At 33.2% G+C, this 20,598-nt stretch overlaps 1 protein-coding gene across 3 annotated transcripts in view; it reads left to right on the forward strand.

Moving 5' to 3' along the window:
• The window catches only part of LOC105485485 (olfactomedin 3), a 203,149-nt gene extending 185,260 nt beyond the window's left edge, over window positions 1-17,889 (forward strand). For 2 of the 3 annotated variants that reach the window (XM_011747878.3, XM_011747880.2), the window contains 2 exons: window positions 10,518-10,624; window positions 11,787-17,889. In XM_011747878.3, the coding sequence (XP_011746180.1) occupies window positions 10,518-10,624; window positions 11,787-12,464 (785 nt within the window). In that variant the 3' untranslated portion in view covers window positions 12,465-17,889. The remainder of the gene's footprint in view (window positions 1-10,517; window positions 10,625-11,786) is intronic. The other variant, XM_011747879.3, reaches the window with a different exon arrangement.
• Window positions 17,890-20,598: the final 2,709 nt, after the last annotated feature.

Genomic DNA, 20,598 nt, shown 5'->3' on the forward strand with positions numbered 1-20,598 from the left:
ATACACAATGTGCACATGCAATATTTTATAAATGCTAATGTTTCCATATCTTACTGCAGACAGAAGAGCAGAGCAGGAGAAAATCAATGAAGCAAGACTCCTAACTTCCTTCTTTGCCATCCACCTTTGCAGGAACATTTGTCTTCCAGGCATTTGGGAAAATTACCCTTTCTGTCTGGCTCCCTTTGTCCTCATAAAAAGTGAGAGTAAAGTGAGAAAGATAATGATTTATTCGAACAAAAGCTAGTTTGAGGAAGCTGAGAAATAAAAAATGACTCATTGTTTGTTTTATGTTACCACATTTTACAATATCTGTGCTCCATTAGAATCTGGGGATACCTATGTTTACTTAACACTAAGGTACACAAAATTATAAACAAAAACACTGCCAGTTTTATACATTCCTGTAACTTTAATTTTACTAATTTCATTTGGCAAGATGAATTCTAGCTTAGGAAATCAATAACCATTTGTAAGGGAAGCATCTACTAAGAAGAAATCAACATTGAGAGCTCTGTCAGCTTTTTGCTTCCTGAGAATAACGGTAGATGATGGTGATGATAAACATAACGCTGATGGTGTTTATTTTACCACAACCACAAATACCAGCTTCTCTCCATCAGCATATATACGCTGTTGATCCACTATCTAGTCAGTGTTCCCTTAGTTAAAATGAAAAAATGTCAAGCTCAGAATTTTCATGTTATAGATGAGGAAATTCCACTCCAGAGAATAAGTGCATTGTCCAACATCATACGATGACTGAAAGCTGTGGCCTAGATTTGAAACCAGGCTTGCTAACTCATGCTTCAGTGTTCAAACCTGGATGGAACATAGCACTCTAAGAATGTTTCCTGGGAAATTAATGAGAGTAAAAACAGACGGACACTTACAGACAAAAATTATAAAAAAAGGAAAGATAGAAGCATGATTACTCATGGTTACTAAACAGATTAAACTACCATCTGCTCATGGGCTTCATTTATTTAATTATTGTCTTTCACAACATTAGCGTATTGCTCCCTACTAGATTATTTTTATAAACAAATCTTTCTTAACCAACATCAGCACAACAATAAAAATGTCCTGTAATCTCATATTTTCCTACCCCTATCTCCCTGCTTCTTTTCCCTTGAAAGAATATTTTATAGCTGCTGCTTTGGTTTACGTTCTTTTCAAACCAACTTCAGTTCATTTTCTGGGATCACCACTCTTTATCTGAGTTTTGTAATCAGCAGTGACTCTTGCTGCCACATTTTATGGTGATTTCTTTGATGTTCTGTTGCTAGACATCTTAGTGGTATTTGTCACAGGTCAGTACTACATCCTTCTTAAAACACTTTCTTCTTTTGGATTTCTTAATACCACATTTTTTTTATCCCATTTATATATATTCATGGGCTTCTTTGCTGAGTCCTATAAAAATTGTGAGTTACAGAGTTCTGTGCTAGATACCTTTCTCTTTTCTGTGTATACCTTCCCTCTGAGGTAATATGTACTCCTGGCTTTCACTGTCATCATTATGCTAACAATCATCAAAGCTGTGTTGTCAAAACTCAAAGGAGTATCTGTTCCCTAGATTCATATTACTGTTTCCACTGGTATGTGTTACAGTCATGAACAACTTAGAATTGTCCTTGTTGGATTGTTGATTTTTGCTCCCAAACCCATTCCTCCCTCAATCATTTCATCTGAGTAAATGACACTAAAATCTGCCTAAGTGGACAAGTCAACAATCTAGATGTTATCCTTGTTTTTTTTTTTTTTTTTGAGTTTGTAAATTCCCTTTCTTCACATCTAATCCAAAGCCTAGTCCTATCCACTTTATTCTAAAAACATACCCCAAGTCCATCTACTTTTCTCCATCTCCACAACTGCTTCCATCATCATCTTTCACCTAAATCAGCCTGATAACCCTTTTTTATTATTTACTTGTTTATTTATTTATTTATTTTGAGACAAGTCTTGCTCTGTCGCCCAGGCTGGAGTGCAGTGGCATGCTGCAAGTTCCACCTCCCGGGTTCATGCCATTGTCTTGCCTCAGCCTCTCGAGTAGCTGTCACTACAGGCACCCGCTATTACACCTGGCTAATTTTTTTGTATTCTTAATAGAGACTAGGTTTCACCGTGTTAGCCAGGATGGTCTTGATCTCCTGACCTCGTGATCCACCCAACTCGGCCTCCCAACAGATAACCTTTTAATGAAACTATCTGTTTATACTCTATCTACTCTGCAATTAATATTCTATACAGTAGCTAGAGAGATCTTTCTAAGGTGCAGCTTACATTCTGTCACTCTCCTCTCCCTTTAAAATAATCCAATGACTTTCCATCATTCCTAGAGTAAAATCCAAATCTTTCCTTCACAAATTTTACAAATTTAATGTGGACTACTGGACTACTCATCTCTCCAACCTCGTCATCTTCTGTTCCAAGTGTATTCTAAACACACTGATCTTCTTTCTGTTTATTTGTTCCTCTTAACTCATCAACTATATTAAGGCCCTTGCAATAACAATAATAATAGCTAATATTTATTAAGTACTTAACTATGTACCAAACACTATTTTAAACATGTAGCCTGTATTTTTTGTTTAATCTTTTCAATAACACTTTGATATAGATATTATATATATATTGTTACACGTGAGACACTGAGAGGTTGTAAAATTGTTCAAGGTCTCCAGTGAATAAGAGATAAAATCAGGATTCAAATCCAGGCAGACTCTTTCACCCATGTCCCCAACCACTTTAAGATGCTGCCTTCCCCTAGCTATTCTCTAAATGGCTAAATCCACTAAACAGCTGCTCCAGTAAATAAACTAAATGCCTAAATGTCCTTCTCTTGTCAATAAGATCTCAAATTAAATATCACACACTGAGAGGTCTTCCTTACCCTCCCAATGTCAAGTAGCTCCCCAGTCACTCTTTATAAAATTGCCCTACTTAAATCTTGGCCTTACATTTATTTCTGTATGATATGTTTAGTTTGTTTGTTTGTTTATTTTTTATTTATTATTTCTCTCTTCTCACCAAAATGTAAGCTTCACCAGAACAGAGGTGTCATGCTTTCTCATTATTGTTAACTCTAGTATCTGGAACAGTTGGAACAGTACTTTCTGCTAAACAAAAAACCTTAGCTGGAAGAATGAATAAATAAATGAATGAAGCACCCCTGTTTATAGGTCACATACAAAAGCTATTATTTTAAGCACCTAAAAGTTTGCTTTCTAAGGTAAGATTGACTGGAGTAAGAATCAATTTTCCCCACAAAACCAGGTAAAAATAAAAGAGTCACCTAGTCAAAAGACCACTTTACATGATCACCAAATGTAGAGAAACTTTACGCAAAGCACTTTGTCTCCTAGTCAGTGAAAAGTAAAGGACATTTTCATACATAATTATCATATACCTATTTTGGATTTTAAGCAAGTATATTGCTTTTGAGTATAACACTTTTAACGTACTCACTATTTCAGAATAAGAAACTGAAGATGCAGTTATTATTTTTAAATTGTTAATGCTTTGGGACATTGACTTCATTTATAGTATGTTTCTTAGATTAATACAACAAAAATTAGTTTACCCAAAGGATTTGACTCCAAGAGTAAAAGTTGTGATGGACTGAGATCAAATAAAGATTAATACCATGAAGACAAAGCCTGGAATTGGACATTTTGAGTCACTGGGCAGAGAGAAGACAGCTAATGGATGGTAGACATGAAGGAACATAACCCAAAGATTACACAGAGGAGAATCAAATAATGCAAAACACTAAGTTCGTAAGTGTTCATAAGACCTTCCCTGGCCAACACTATATATATATATATATATATATATATATATATATATTGATTTCCTCATTATAGGAATAAGTTCTATCATATAGACAGAACAATTACCTTTAAGATACATGTGCAGGAACAAATCAGTGAGATTTGGTGAAATATAACTGTATTTTATTTTTTTATGTATTCACTTTTTATAAACACTAAACATGGAGCAATAGTTTAATTTGCTTGTTTCTATGTTGACAACTTATGAATATGTTTTGTGGAAGAAGAGTAGAGGCAAATACGGCTAAACATATTTCAAGTTATCTAAGAAGACTGTCTTAAGGAGTGCTGTTATGGTACAGTACTCATGACTGAATTTCAATAATTTTTATTTAATATTGACAAATATTTAGTGCACTCATTGCTATGTCCTTTTCTTCTCAATGCAGATTTGGTCTGATACAACATCTTTCTTTAAATTTATTTGCCAGTTGATTTAAAAAAAGAGAAAAGAAGAAGAAAAAAGGCAACAGTAGAACCATAAGCAATAGTATTTTGAGAAGCTGTAACACACGACTTGCCTCCCTTTCACCTTTGCATTCCCAGCACCTAGAATAGTTCTGGTACAAAATAAGTTCACAGTAAATGGTTGTCAAATTAATAAATTAATTATTAAATCTTTAAATAGTAACCGTTGTTTTTACCCTCTAACATATTTCAGAGAAATGCTTAGTGCTACAAGAAAGTAAAGTTTGCTTTCTAAGGTAAGATTGACTGGAGTAAGAATCAGTTTTCCTCACAAAACCAGGTACAAAATAAAAGAGTCAACTAGCCAAAACACCACTTTACCATGGTCACCCAATGTGTAGTTTAAGAGCCAGAAGCTTTTAACCTCTGGTACAAATTCTGTCCTAAGTTTTGGCCAAAATCATCTAAGGCTCAGCAGTGTCTCTTCGCCATAGAGATGCAAGGCTGGATTAGATTCAAGCACTATCGAAGCCAAAGACACCCCAAGCCAGTGATATGCTGTGGGTTGTTCGGAAATGTTGATTAGATAAGGCTCATGGTATGATTAGAGCCCCACGGACAGTTCTTGTTCAGGTTTCAACTAATCAACATCTGATTATGTACACCTCAACATCTGAAATATGCAGACATTTGGGACAAATACCGGGATCGTGTCTTCTTGCTTTGTACAAATCATGCTTCAGTCTGGCTAATAAGGTACCTATATCATAGGAAGCAGTTTTTCTGGTAAAGCAAACTTCACTTTGAAGTTTAATTTTATAGTTTGGCCATCTAAAATGTTTAGTCAAACTCCGTAACTACAAAATCTATATTCATTTGGACAACAGAAAGAACTTGAGGTCACCATAAATTTTTACCTATTGTATTTCCACTTGGCAATTTCCTCTGAGTATAAAGTTTTGTGGGAATGCACAATACATTATGTTTATGTTTCATATTTGAGACATTATATTAATCTGTATTCAGAACAAAATTCGACTCACCTGACTTCTGAGATCCTGTGTATGTATATTTTTTCAAATAATCATAAAAACCATTCACATTTTAAAAATATTTTTAAGTTTTAGACTAACATTTTCTCCTTTAACTAGTGGATTTTCAACAGGAGTATATTTTTCCAAGATTGTAATCATTTAACTACTTTGAAAATGCACATCATTCTTACTTGAATCATATGTACAGCATCTTTTATTACAGCTCCTGCACATTTAGTAACCACTGTAAATTTTATTAGCTCTGATGCATTAAGTGATAAATATTATCACAATTCATAATATAAGTTCTATTTTTTTAAGGTTGAAAGAATTAAAGAGCAAGAGATTGCTATGTCAATTGTAAGAGCTAAAAGTTTAAAGAACAATTTCTATCTATTCCTTGCAGGATGAAGACCAAATTAAAATGCAGAACATTCACAGTTTAAATTTCTGCAAACTATTTACATCTTCCATTTTCATCTACTTCCTGGCCCCAAGGAAGCATGGCATATTAAACCTGGAAATGATTTTTCAAAAGGCAATATATAAATGTGATTTTTGCTTTATAAAATTAAAGGCTACTAAATTTTTGTAGCTATTTTAACTTTTTACATTATAACCTAAATATTGTATGCACATAGCTGGAAAATTGTATGCTTAGAATAAAAAGCAACAGTCTCCTTCTTTAGCTCTGCTCCCCAGTTTCAACCACATTTTACAGTTTAATTTTAGGGCTATTAGTGATTATGTCTAAATTTTTAATAACATGCTTTTTTTCTTCAATTATTTTGGTTTACAGTTTTAGACCTTGTTTATTGACTTCCTGCTCTGCAAGATGAGGATTTAGATAACTTTGCCAACTCCGCTTTCTTTCATGTTTCTTCCTAATATGATTTCATGACTCTTCACACTTTGACCCTATCAATTTTATAATTTCAAGTCTTAGATTTAAATCTTCATTATTTTTCAACAATAGGAAAAATCTCTTACCACCATATTTTTTAAATATGAAGACAGTTACACCGCCATCTTTCTTTCCATTTCTTCTCCCAATGCTTAATTCCCTAACAACGTGGACTTTACCTATTCTTCCATGTTGTCATGATTGGAAACATTTTGGCTTTCCTGTAATCACAGAGCAGATGAGATGTCTAACAAGTTTTATGTAATTAGTTTATGGACTGATTCTACAAGTTAGACATGAGTGTTTAGATTATTATAGCAATGTTTGTATTGTTCCGTGGGAGCTAAGTGTTGAACTCAGATACATTTCCTTCCTCTTTACCCCCAAGGTCATATTTGTTCCATTCAGTGGAGACTATTACTAGAGTTAAATTCAAGTGAATTATTTTGTATACATCAATAATTGCCTTTGCATTACCCAGTTTTTCTAGAATATCTCATACAGTCTATCTATGTATCAATTCCACTTATTTCTGAGACCTCCCTCTTGGAACTGTGTTTCCATTCTGGGATGGTTGCTCTCAAGGTCCACTGCATAGTTGCCATTCTGGGACAGGAAATCACTATTTTCCTGTCTGGTACCTTCCCCTGTCTTGGTGTACTCACTGCAATATATACCCAAGTAATTTATGAAGAAAGAGTTCATTGTAGGTAAATTTTTGGAAAGTGCACATGTAAAAAAAATATCTTTATTCTGTTTTCTTCTGATTTTCTTCCTAAATATAAAGGCTCTCATCATTGTCTCCTAGCATCCAGTATTGGTGATGAGAAGCCCAATTCTGGTCTAATTCTACCTGTTTGCATGTGACAAGCTCATATTCTTTCTCTAAAAAGTTTCCATTTCAATTTACTCTTAATCTTGTAACATTTCACAGTAGTTTTTTTAGAAGTAGATCTTTTTTTCATTCATTATCATGTGTTCTTTTAATCTGAATATTTAGGTTTTGTTACTGGGGAGATTTCCTGTATAATTTCTTTGATAATTTTCTCCCCTCTTTTTCTCTCTCCTCCCATTCTAGAAACCTTGCTCTCCGGATGTTAGAGCTTCTAGATTGATCCGAGATGTGTCCATATTTTTTCTCTTATTTTCATTTTTATCTTTTTTGCTTTATTTTGGGGATAACTCTTTTTATCTTGCAACCTATTTTTAATATAATTATATTTTTGTTTTCTAATAGTTCTTTTGTGTTTTCCTTTTACAATACACAGTATATATTATACAAATCTCTTAGAAGGTACTAGGATCTTGTTTATTCTGAGTCATCTCTTCTGTGGGGAGCCCTGGTTTTTCTGAACATTTACATCAGTCATTCTTACAAACTTTTTGAAACTATCTGGCCATCCTTGGATATGCATACATTTTTAAAGTTTTGAACAATAAATCTGCTTGGAAACTCTTATTATTAAGATAGGGCTTGACAATTTTTTCTATGGTCAGTAGGAAGGGAAACCACCAATGTCATTGTGTAGAAGCCTTTGTTCTGGCCCTCCAATGTCTTTATTAGTCACCCTAAGTACTCTCAGATCACCAACATAGTTTCATATTTTTTTTCCTTTGCCTTCTGGAGTTCTGCATCTACAGATGAAGATGGAATCAATTGCTTTTAATGCATGATTTAAGTGGTGTACCTGTTTTCAGAGTCCCATCTGACTCCTAGCATTCTTTCTACTTATATTTCTGAGTCCTTTCCTTTTTCTCTTCAAGGCAGATCATCTCCCTCCTTGGGTCTCACTTGCTCTGCTTAAACACAAATGCATCTTATTCCATCTTCATCTTTAATGACCACTCTTCATCAACCCTGCATTCTGGAAATTGGTTCAAATTTCTTCACTAATGGCTCTTGTACCTTTTCTTTTCTTTTTCCTTTTGTTTTTGTTTTTTTTTCCACTCATGGTTTACTCCTTTACCATCATTTTAATGAGATCATAGAAAATGAAAGCAGATAAAATCATGTATCACTTCATCATCTTAAGTCAGAATTACTTTTCTATGCTTAGAAAAAAAAAATCACATCTTTTATGATGTTTTTAGGGGAAAGAGAGGACCTTCTATTTGTTATACTCTACTTACACTTGAAATTGTTATGCTCATATCATCTGTGGATTAACAAATGTATATGGGACATTATTAAAAATAGTATTACTCCCACTTATTCTGCATTCAGAAAATATACTCAACTAGATCTGTTCAGAATATGATTAACATTTTCTAGTTCAAACTGATACTACTTTACTCATATATTGTTTGTGTGTTTATAGCAGGTAGAGCTTATATAGTCTAAATAGGCTTAATGCAAGGTCTTGGTATTCTATAGATAATGTCATAAAGTCTTCTGAATTATTGGTCTAGTTTTACTGATTTGAGGAAATCATAAAGTAACCCACTCTATGGATATAACGATACTATCACATTTGATTTCTTTTACATAAAGGGAAAAATATATTCAATTCAGGTTTTATGAAATTCTAGAGATTACTAAATTTGTAGTTATCACTGAACTAATAATGCAAAATATGCTACCATTCATCATCTTCCTAACTGCAAAGCTTAGTATTCTGCCAATTATAAATTATTCTTATAAGAAGTACATATAGAGAAAACTGAGCCAAAATAAGTTTCAAGTTATAATTAGTTTGTCTTTGATTTGCTTTGGGTATTCTTGTCTTTCCAAACAAACAAGGACCAACAGGAACTAATAGAAATTGATCAATTCTAAATAGTCAGAGGAGGAAAGAAGATATGTAGAACAAATAGGACGCAAAAAAAGTTTTTAAAAAAGAAAGAAATAGAAGAAAATAACATGATATAAATGGATGAGAAAGAAGACTTTTTTGTTTACACCAAAATCCAACATTTATAGGCAGTCATATTGCCTTTCACAATGTGTATAATTAATAAATCACTTTTAAATTTTGCTGTTTAAAAATCTCATAAAACTATATATTGGGTGCTATGCTTACTACCTGGGTACAAAATACCTGTGTAACAAACCTGCACATGTACCCCTAAAATAAAAGTTGAATTTAAAATAAATAAAAAGAAAGATAAGCATAATAAGTGACCCAAACTAATATAATTCAGATAAAGGGACAAAAACATTATTTTGTAATATGGTTAAAACTTTATAGTAATCTTTTTTTTTAATCTCACAAAAATATGTAGTTTTCTGTTTGGTTTTGGCTTTGGCATTTATGAAGTCCAAGCTATTTCTAAGATCTTATTCACAGCCAGGCTGGGTTGATAAAAATATTACAACTTTTTTTCATGAAAATCATTAATTTTTTGTCACGTATTACATCTCCTCATCTTTCTTTTTTTTTTTTTTTTTTTTCCCGAGATGGAGTCTTGCTCTGTTGCCCAGGCTGGAGTGCAGTGGAGCGATCTCGGCTCACTGTAAGCTCCGCCTCCCGGGTTCACGCCATTCTCCTGCCTCAGCCTCCCGAGTAGCTGGGACTACAGGCGCCCGCCACCGCGCCCGGCTAATTTTTTTGTATTTTTAGTAGAGACGGGGTTTCACCGTGGTCTCGATCTCCTGACCCCGTGATCCACCCGCCTCGGCCTCCCAAAGTGCTGGGATTACAGGCGTGAACCACCGTGCCCGGCCTCCTCATTTTCATCTACATGTGACTTCAGGGTCTGAGGGTTTGAGTTTTGGGGGTTTTGTTCTGTGTGTGTTTATATCTGCCCTATCAGACCTGTTATCTGTATAAGGCATTTACCTTTAAAAGCTCTACATCTTTCTTATAGACTGTGGTTGAATTTTTTATTCTTATAGCCTGTAAAGTTATCTTCTTGGGGACTGCTTCTTTGCCAATATAGAATGAAAATCAATTGGTAGTGTTTTTCTGGCTGGCATAAGTTATCCATAGTCACAAAGCATAGGGACAAGGGAAGGGCAGGAGTTTCTAGCCATCAATTAAACAGCTCCATGGGCAATTTGCTTCATTTTTCTAACTTTTTACTTAAGAGAAGCTGCCACCGAATTGGTATAATGATAATGATGTCCCTCATTTATTTCTTTACAGATTGTACAAATCATTTCCCACTTTAAAATTTTATGTTTAAAATTTGAAGCATTGAAGAAGCAACTCCTCATGGTGCAATGTTCGGTTAAAGGCCCAGCACCCACTGTGAATAATCATTTATTCAGAAAGGTTATATTAATCCCATGCATTGGCTTAGTTCTATGATCCCCTTCTTTGCTCTTAGTGTGAGTATGCATACTGGAATCATTGGCTTTGTTCACCTAACATGTTTGTGTTTCTCTAATTTCAGCATGTGGCAAATTGATGAAAATCACAGGCCCAGTTACAGTCAAGACATCTGGAACCCGATTTGGTGCTTGGATGACAGATCCTTTAGCATCTGAAAAAAACAACAGAGTATGTTTCTCCCACAAACACCTTTGCTTAGAATTAAGTTCTGCTTACACTTTTTCTCCTCTGGACTATTCATTTTCTTCAGGGATATTTGTTTGTACTTGAAAACTGTTACATAATTTGCAAATATTTTGTTTGATATTAACATATCTAAGAAAGAATGGCAAATCTATTTTAGTAAAATATTACATCTTCTAATTCATCAGTTTAGCAAATCTAATTTTATTGATTTTAGTCATGTTTTATGCTTGAGAAGGGCTAACTTCCTGTATACTCTTTCTAAAATATGTTCTTTAGTATGAAAACATAGCACTAAATAAGTGAAAAACTCAAGGGCAAACTTCCCTGCATACTCTTTCTAAAGTATGTTCTTTAGTGTGAAAAAAATAGCACTAAATAAATGAAAAACTCAAGGGCAAAACCAATTTACTAAATAAGCTTAAATATCCCTGAAGTCTAGAAGTAATTTTAAAAACAATAGCACTGAAACTTTTGGGGGGTATTTTCATAAGTTAACAATGTTTGTGTTATATAAATCAATATACTAGAAGCTTGCCAAGCTCTATTTATGTCATATTACAGAACTCAGTATAAATTAAGATTCTCTTGGGTTCCTTCCAAATAAGTTAGTTATTAAGTTAGTAAAATGGTTTCTTTAAAATGTAGTTGTACTTACAAGCTAGCCCAATAAACAAGTGTTTCTAGAAGATTCTATGGTACTTATTTCAGTTTAATATGCAAAACTAGACTATGCATTTTTTTCAGAGCAAGAGAGAGAATAAATGTAATTTGCTGAAGGTTATGTTTGTTGTAGTTTTCACTGATTGTATAATTTATCAGGTGTTGTAATTTGCATTGACATATGTTTGGTTCACTCAGTGATATGCACCAAATGGTCAGGAATTTAAAAAACAAAGAAAGAAAAAGCAAAAAAGCAAATTGATGTCAAGGTAGTAAATTCAGTGATTTCTTTTTCACATAGACAGACCATAGCAATATTTTTACAAAAGCCTGAAATACATTGCAGCAAGTCAGCAGTAAGATAGTGTGGCTTCCAGAGCCTGAGAATTATAATAAAAAGTGCTGACTCTCACTGTCTTTCTTTTGGAATTATCAGAAAAGTACAGAATTTAGTCACTCCATTTATTTTTTTCCTTCTTCTCAGGTCTGGTACATGGACAGTTATACTAACAATAAAATTGTTCGTGAATACAAATCAATTGCAGACTTTGTCAGTGGGGCTGAATCAAGGACATACAACCTTCCTTTCAAGTGGGCAGGAACTAACCATGTTGTCTACAATGGCTCACTCTATTTTAACAAGTATCAGAGTAATATCATCATCAAATACAGCTTTGATATGGGGAGAGTGCTTGCCCAACGAAGCCTGGAGTATGCTGGTTTTCATAATGTTTACCCCTACACATGGGGTGGATTCTCTGACATCGACCTAATGGCTGATGAAATCGGGCTGTGGGCTGTGTATGCAACTAACCAGAATGCAGGCAATATTGTCATCAGCCAACTTAACCAAGATACCTTGGAGGTGATGAAGAGCTGGAGCACTGGCTACCCCAAGAGAAGTGCAGGGGAATCTTTCATGATCTGTGGGACACTGTATGTCACCAACTCCCACTTAACTGGAGCCAAGGTGTATTATTCCTATTCCACCAAAACCTCCACATATGAGTACACAGACATTCCCTTCCATAACCAATACTTTCACATATCCATGCTTGACTACAATGCAAGAGATCGAGCTCTTTATGCCTGGAACAATGGCCACCAGGTCCTGTTCAATGTCACCCTTTTCCATATCATCAAGACAGAGGATGACACATAGGCAAATGTGATATGTTTTCATTGATCTAAACAGTGTAACTTGTGATAAACTCTATAGGACCCCTTCCATTTTTTTCTTCATTATTATTTTTCATCGTTTCTCCAAAGCAAAGCATTTTTATTGTAAAGTTGGTGTTTCAAAAAAATAGCTGAGCTTGTCTAACTTACCATGTTGGAAACACATCTTAACTTCTAAATTTATAAGGCCTATCATGCCCTTGTCATGAAAAGCACTAAAACAAAAGAGTTTAAGTGGCAAAAGTCATAGTTTTGCAAGAGATAAATGATCTGCCTTATATTAGAGTCAGAGACTAATGGTGGCTTAAATGCATGAATGTCTTTTTTTTTTTTTTTAACTGTCATTTTTTTACTGTCTTTTGCTCCATACCAGGAAATATTTTGGTAGGAATTAGAAGAACAAAAAGCACTTTTACCCCATCTATTTCTTTTTAAAAAAGTAAGGATTTCATTTATATTGAAAAACAATATTAATCATTTTGTTGTTAACACAATTCTCTGATGCGGTGCTGTACAGTCATTTTTAAATCTCTTGCTAACATTTTATTGGCAGTATGTATTTCTACCATTGTAACCACCATTGTGCTATTGTAACTCTTCACTTCTGTGAAAGTAATATTTTTTATAAAATACACTGAAATTTAATCTCAGTAATTGAGTCCATTTTCAAGTGTGGTCAAGAATAATCTTCTTGGCTTACCCCTTTACAAAAGCATTATAAACTAAAATGAAGACCAAACCAGATACCTTACATAGAGTCTTTATTTTAACCCAAGTTTATTGGGCCACTGACATTGAATGCAACACCTCTTTTCGTACACCTTAGTTACTCTGCTTACTCCACTGAATGCAGCCCATATAGTTTTTGGCACAAGATGCAGCTGGATTCCAAATATTGGATTTGAGTTGACTCTACTCATTTCTTATATACTAAAGAAATTTTGTTCTTCATAGTTAAATGTACTAGCATTTAATTTATATTTGACATACAACTTGCAATAATGAAATTCCTTTTGTCAGGACCCTGAAAAGTACATAAGCACATTTGAAAACTATTAGAAAAAAAAATTTCTGTAATGTCCTCTAGATTTACATTATGAGCCTTGAGGAGTTATTGGCAAGATTTGTGCAAAATAAAATGATGAGGAGACTTGGGAGTTGTCTTTGTGGTTTCAAAAGTGTAAATAACCAATTCAGAAAACGAAATGGAAAAACAACCCCTTGTTACCTTGATTCACTGTATGTGGGAAAATAATGTAATCGAAAGGGAAAAGCTTTAATAATACTTACATTAATAACTCTATAAAACATATAATCAAACTATATATCAAACATTTCATTGAGTTTGACTGCATTTTCCACATATTAAAAAAATAGTTCCCTAAGGCAGCTTTATGGAAACTAATATGGGTTGGTTTTACAATTTAAAAAGTATATTCTATAATAAATAATAAAACATTGTTTTAAATGTTTAGTTTCACACATACATAGTACCACAATTTTCTTTGGAAGATAAGGATGTAACAATTTAGATAAAGCATCATGTAAAGAAATCCTAATATGTAAGTGTAATTCATTTCAAATGTCACAAGTAAGGCATCATCCTCAAATATCTCACTGTCAAACTTGTAGAATTAAATGACCCAATATTGAAACTGTCAAAGTTTAACAATGATTTCTTTTTTTTGCCTACAAAAAGTTAGCATGATTTAATGACTACTCTGGGTCCTTTTGCAATATTTTATTCTTTTTTTACAAGTTGATGTAAGCTCTGGTTTGCTACTGGGAGTTGGAAAATTTCGGAGATTCACTTGTCATTGCACACACACCACAAAAATGATCAGTCTGTGTTCCATATATTGAGTTTGTACGAGGAAAGGAAGTCACTTTAATTTTTAAAAAGAATGAATTTTTAAGTAGAGAGCCTCTAATAGATATCTGTATCATCACTACTTGTTTGTTTAAAACAATGTTATGTGGTACGACATACATTCAAAATTTGGCTGATTACAGCTTATTCATGAGGTATAAAGCTTGCAAACCACTTTATTGTTTTCTAAGTAAGATTTTATCACCATTTCCAATTTATAGTGTATGTGCTGCTAGAGCAAACACAGATATTATTTTCACTAGAAGTGGGGAAACATGAATTTTAAAATGTGATAATTATTAAACATTTGCAGTTAAAAGCATTTTTCTTAATGAATTATTATCAGTTTTGTGCCTGAAATAAATAAGAACTACTCTATTCACTGATTTCTAAATCTCCAACAAATAAAATAAATCTTATGAGGGAAATAATGAGTATTTTTAAATCATGCACATAATCAAAGCATTGGAGAAATCCAAGCTCAGAAACTCTTAATCCTAACTGAACCTATGTAACTGATATTTTCTGAATTAGCCAGATCATTAACAAGCTTTCACATCACTCATATAATAATACGTTCATGGTCTGATTGTGTATGTGTGTTATTTGTGGCGCTTGAATCACATGCTTATTATTTGCACCTAAACTTACATCTACGAGTTCAGATAATGATAGTATTTCAGTATGTTTCCAATATGTAGAGATAAAAGAAAAAATGACAGCAGATGTGTTATATAAATAGAATTATGATTAGTTAAGGTTCATTACAAACTCAGAATCTCTGATTCGTGTCTCCATACTCATGGAGTCATTTCACCTTTGTAGTCAGTAGTATTCTCTCTGATGATGAAATGTTATCTTCAGAAAATAAGGTTAATTTTTTATTGTTTCTTATTTTTAATAAGAAACAAGTTTTTATATCTTAAAATAATTACCAAATTTAGGTGTATGAATTTTTCAACCAGCAAAATTATTTTTAAAATGTAACTATATAAAATTATGCTTATGTTCATTTCAAAATAAAACCAATTATTTCCCTATTAAGCTAAGTTTTACATGTAATAGTTCTTTAGTGTTATTCTCCTTAAAGAATAATTTACAAAAAAATTTAAAAACTTATCTGATCACTTTAACCATTGCAGAGTATGTAAAAGCCAAGCTTTATAGAAATATAATATTTGGAAAACAATCAAAAATATCATCTTGTTGAATTGATGAATAGTTATGATTATATTCTTTATTGTACTCTATGTGATAAAGTTCCCATGACATGATCAAAGGATGGATGCTCATGTGAAGACACAGCAAGAAGGAATCACCTACGAAGCAAAAAAAGGCCCTCGCCATGCACAGAATTTACTGGCACCTTGAGCTGGGACTTCCCAACCTCTAGAACTGGGCGAAATACATTTCTGTTGTTTATAAGCTTTAAAAAAAAAATGGACATCTAGAAATGAAGTATACTTCACTTTCTCCATCATCAGATGATAAGTAGAACATGAGATAAGCTACTATGAAATAGTCTACCGAGTGTTCTAGGAAAGGAGCATGAATTGTATGCGGACTCTGTAGGATGAAACAAAGCCTTCATTACTTAATGTTTATAGCTTTAAACAGTTATTTATAGAAAGGCCCAGAGTCATAAATATTCAGTTCAGCAAGCAGTATCCTTACTGAAATCAAGATTATAGAATCATTTCTCATTCTAAAAGTTAACTAAACTCAGCATAAAACTATTAGCCAACAATTTGTCATTACTAGTGGCTTCAGAGAAAGTCTGGGACTTAATAAAATCTGTTCTTTTGAACTGTTGAACTTATACTAGAAAATAAAATAATGACAGCATTAACTTATGGAAGAAGAAACAACTTCATGAAAAATTTGTCATTATTTTTCTAAGAAACCATGAATGCAAATCTTGAAAATCACTTGAATAAAGCATAGAAAACTATTGCTCTACTATTTAGCCAATCAGAAAAATAAATGTTCCCCCCAACTGAATTTACCAAGCTGATTTATCTGACTTACATCTTCAAATTATGTTATGCAGTTTTTCTCTTTTGGTTGATCTATTCCATCAGGCTTAGTGGAATTTTAATCTTGTTTGGAGCCTGCCTTGTCTCCAAAATGTCAAACTGGTTGGCATAAAACTTACTCCCTTTGAAGCTCAGTTTATCAAGTGCCAAATAGGTTTTACAGATATTATTAAATATGACTTACAGGTGACATAAAAGAAAAGAATAAAGTTGTACATTGCTAAGAGGATATAACTTTTATATTTTATATCTATGGCAATCTTAAAACATAGTATTAATATAATTATTCCTAGTTAAAGATATGAAGTGATATGGTGAACATGGAAAAGTTCTCGGGAATATTTTAGTGCCCTGAGAAGTCTGCAAGTAAACCATACACATCTATGCAGTTCAGCATCATGTTTCATCCCTATCAATGTTATATTATGCCTGGAAGAGCTTGCAGCGGATTTTTATAAATGACTAAAATAGTGCCATAATATATATTCCCTACCACAATTTAGACTTGAAAACATTGGATATAAAGAGGCATTTTAAGAAAATTAATATTTTGTGACAAAAAATGCTTAAATGGAGAAAGAAATGAGCTGAATAAAAGAAACACTGACCATGTAAGTATGTTATGGAAGCGTATCATGCTGCAGTAATACATTTCCAGCCAGCTGTTTGTCTATATCATTCTTGACTTAACATGGATTCATATATATTACCAGTGGGTAGTTATCCAACTTTACAACCAGATACTACTGCATTATGTATTCCCAGATGACATTCTAGATGCTAGGGTTATAGCCGTTAACAGACAAATAAGGTGTTCATGTGCTTACATTCTAATGGGAACAGCCTGCAACAAAAATAAGTTCTAATTGTATTAATTGCTGTGAAAAAAATAAAAAAATTATATGATAAAGAGTGACTGGTTGTTGCTAGGGGTAAGGTTAAGGGTTAAGAGATAATGTTTAGAGGAGATAGTCAAGGGAGGTCTCCTGTAGAAGAAGCCTACCATGGTAAATTCATACAAAGAATGAAACATCATCACTTATTCCATGTAAAATAATATATCCTCTTTATTTCTGCTCTTAGAAATCTATGGACCAAACATTCTTAACATTTCTCAGTTACAGAAGTTTTTTTATTTTTTTTATTTTTTTAACCTGAAGTCCAAAAATACCCTTCTGTGAATGGCTGAAGCCCCTGAAACTATATGCTAAATGTAATATATAGATGTGGTTGTGCACTATTTCTGGTAGAGGATTTCCAGTTTTCATCAGATTTCCAAAGAAATCCATATCCCAGAATACCACTACTCTGTCAATTCAATCTAATTTAATCCCAAATTTATTAAATATCCTTTAACAAACACTGAATGGCTGTCATCTTTCTTGAAATCTTCAAGAATTTCAGCTTGATTCGGAAAGAAAAGAAATCAACATCCCAGTATCGGTAATTTTTTTGTGTTTTGTTTTCATAAGAATTCAAGGCAAAGTAGTCACCTGTAAAATCTCTAAGGAGATTTTATATATATATATTATATATATATGTATGTATGTATGTATATACACATATATATACACACACACACACATATATATATTTGAATCCAGTTATTTTTCTGTGATAGAGCCTTACAGACACGTTCTTGTTAGATTCAGTGACCCAAGAGTCTCTATTATGAAGCCTGTCCTACGTCTATTTGAGTCTGGAGAACATTGTCTTATAATGCTAATGCAGCCTTTTGGCAGCACCATTAGACTGTGACTGGAATTGAGGAAATGCAGTGTGCTCCATCAAATTTAACTGCAAATTCCTCTCCTGAAATTAGCTACTGCAGCAACATATACACAGAAAAAAGAAAGCTTTTAACACTTGCCATGGTTTAGAAACTATGGTGGTTGACATGCACATAATCTACAGCTTTCAGGATTTTAAGAAACGTTTTTATTTAAAAAACTACAGTCACACACAGATAAAGTAATGCTGAGTACAGAATTGAGGCTGTTTCCATCAGTGATGTTTACTTTGACTTTTTCTCATAAAGGACTTGAGAAGACTTACCCATTAGCTTCCATTTCAATGTAAACCAAAAATAATAAAACTAAGTATTTTCATTCTCTAGTAACTTTATTAAACTTCATTAGAAACTATTATTGGAATATGAAATATGCATAGTAAAAGAAGTTGAACAATTTCTTACATCAGATTTTTATGAAAAGATAAAATCTAATCATGTAAATAAATGCCTGTTTCAAGTATTTGTTCTCAGCAAGTATCTTCCAACTTTTTCTGTTCACTCAGTGATTTCAGCTTTCATTCAATCAATTTCCCGATCTCCATCTCTACGCCCAGATTTTGGTGCCCTGTTTGGAAATGATTATTTTGTTTACTGACCTCTGTTACTTTTCCTGTATAATCAGTTTTACTTTTTCCTTTGGCCAAGGAGTATTGCCATCAGCTACGGCTTTATGAAATGTTCCCTGACGAAGTAAGCCATTATTTTCCAAATCAGATGAAAGAGTGAGTTATATAGCCTCCCTCATAATTCACTTCAAGGTTAACCTCGAACTCCCTTTCATTAAATTTTGATTCATCTTTTAGAATTTACTTAAGACATCATCTTATTTCATACAAAACCATCATTATTTTGTGTTCCCTTTGTATTGATTTTGTATTATCAAATTATCACACCACATTGCAATGATTAGCTTCCTTCATGTTAGTGTGAACTCCTCAAGAATGGGGTCAATGGAATATTTGCCTTACATACCCGCCCCAGCGAAGCATCTGACAGAGTAATACCAAAATAAGTGTTAATAACCAAAGAAGTATAAGACTAAGTAGTCAAGTAACTTCTTCACCATATATAAAAACACTAAAATATTTGCTTCATTCTGGGAACATCATGATAAATTAATTTTTCCAAATTTATTTTATTGGAAATAAATTTCTATATCTTCTTAAGGTAAAATTCTAAAGATAAGAAGTGTCAAGAAGGTAAAACTAGGCTTAATTTGCTCTCTTGGATGAGTGGGCCCCTCCTGATACAATACATTTTATTCCAGGAAAAAGAAGCTTAAAAGGGAGCCCATAGTTATTTTTATTATTTTTCTCATTAATACCTGTTTTTAAAATTAAAAAAAAATCATTTTAACTTTCACCCACTCAACATTTGATTCCCGACTTTCCCCTTTTTCTCCTGTAAGTAAAAACTTTTCATAGAAATACGATTTGTCTTTGGCAGAACAGACAGGATTTTATCAAAGGAACATGTACTACCAAGGCCAGGGAAAGATGAAGGAGTTACCCCCTCCTTTCTTAGCCCATGTTTTCATGGGGTACACCAACAAGAAGCCTGATGTTCATTAATCCATCTGGTTTCTAAGTAAGTGCACCTGGCAATGCCTTTTAAGTAACATCAGTGAAGAACAATTCTTTATACAATGTAAGCAATTCTTCCAGAAGGCAGACTATTTATTCTAAAGTTAAATATAATGATACGTCTTTGAGCAGGGTTTTGTTTTTGGTTTTTTTTTTCTGTAAATGAAAATATTGGGCATAGTTTTCAAAAGCTGCTCTTTTGAGCTTCAGGTTTTCCTCAGAGTCTGCCATAAAGGGATAGATGAACTTAATTGAGATGATATAACAAACCACAAACTCTTTCATCAGTTCCAATATAGACAACCTTACTTTTATTTACTTTTAAAAATGTTTCTATGTTGGCTTTTTTTGTTTTGTTTTGTTTTGTTTTGGTCAGAAAGCATTTTGTAGTTTAAAAAAATAGTATGAAAACCACTTAACCAGATGGTCTCCGAGCTTTCTTTCTGCTCTAACCTTCTACTATTCTGTGATTCTAAAAGATCAATAAAGACTGTGCGTGAACTGGGACTAATGGTTCTGTAGTTCAGATTGAAAGGGAAAATACCGCAGGGGAAGGAGAGATAAAATAAAAGTTTACTAATTCAGTTTCCAAAAGTTTTTAAGTAGTTTCCGGAGAGTTACCCACTTTATGTTAAAACTAAGACAAACGTTTCATATTGCTATTGTTTGACTAAACTTGCAGCCTAACTAGGAATATTCTCTACCTCACCTCAGTACAAAAGTCTATGGCTCTTTCCTCGTTACACTACTTTTAAGAACTCCTCCTCTCACTTCCTTCAACTATTACTGAATGACTTCCAAATTCATCTCACGTCGGCAATTTTAGCATTTCTAGC

This window comes from Macaca nemestrina, chromosome 1 (genome assembly GCF_043159975.1).
Source record: "Macaca nemestrina isolate mMacNem1 chromosome 1, mMacNem.hap1, whole genome shotgun sequence".
Classification (NCBI taxonomy): Eukaryota; Metazoa; Chordata; class Mammalia; order Primates; family Cercopithecidae; genus Macaca; species Macaca nemestrina.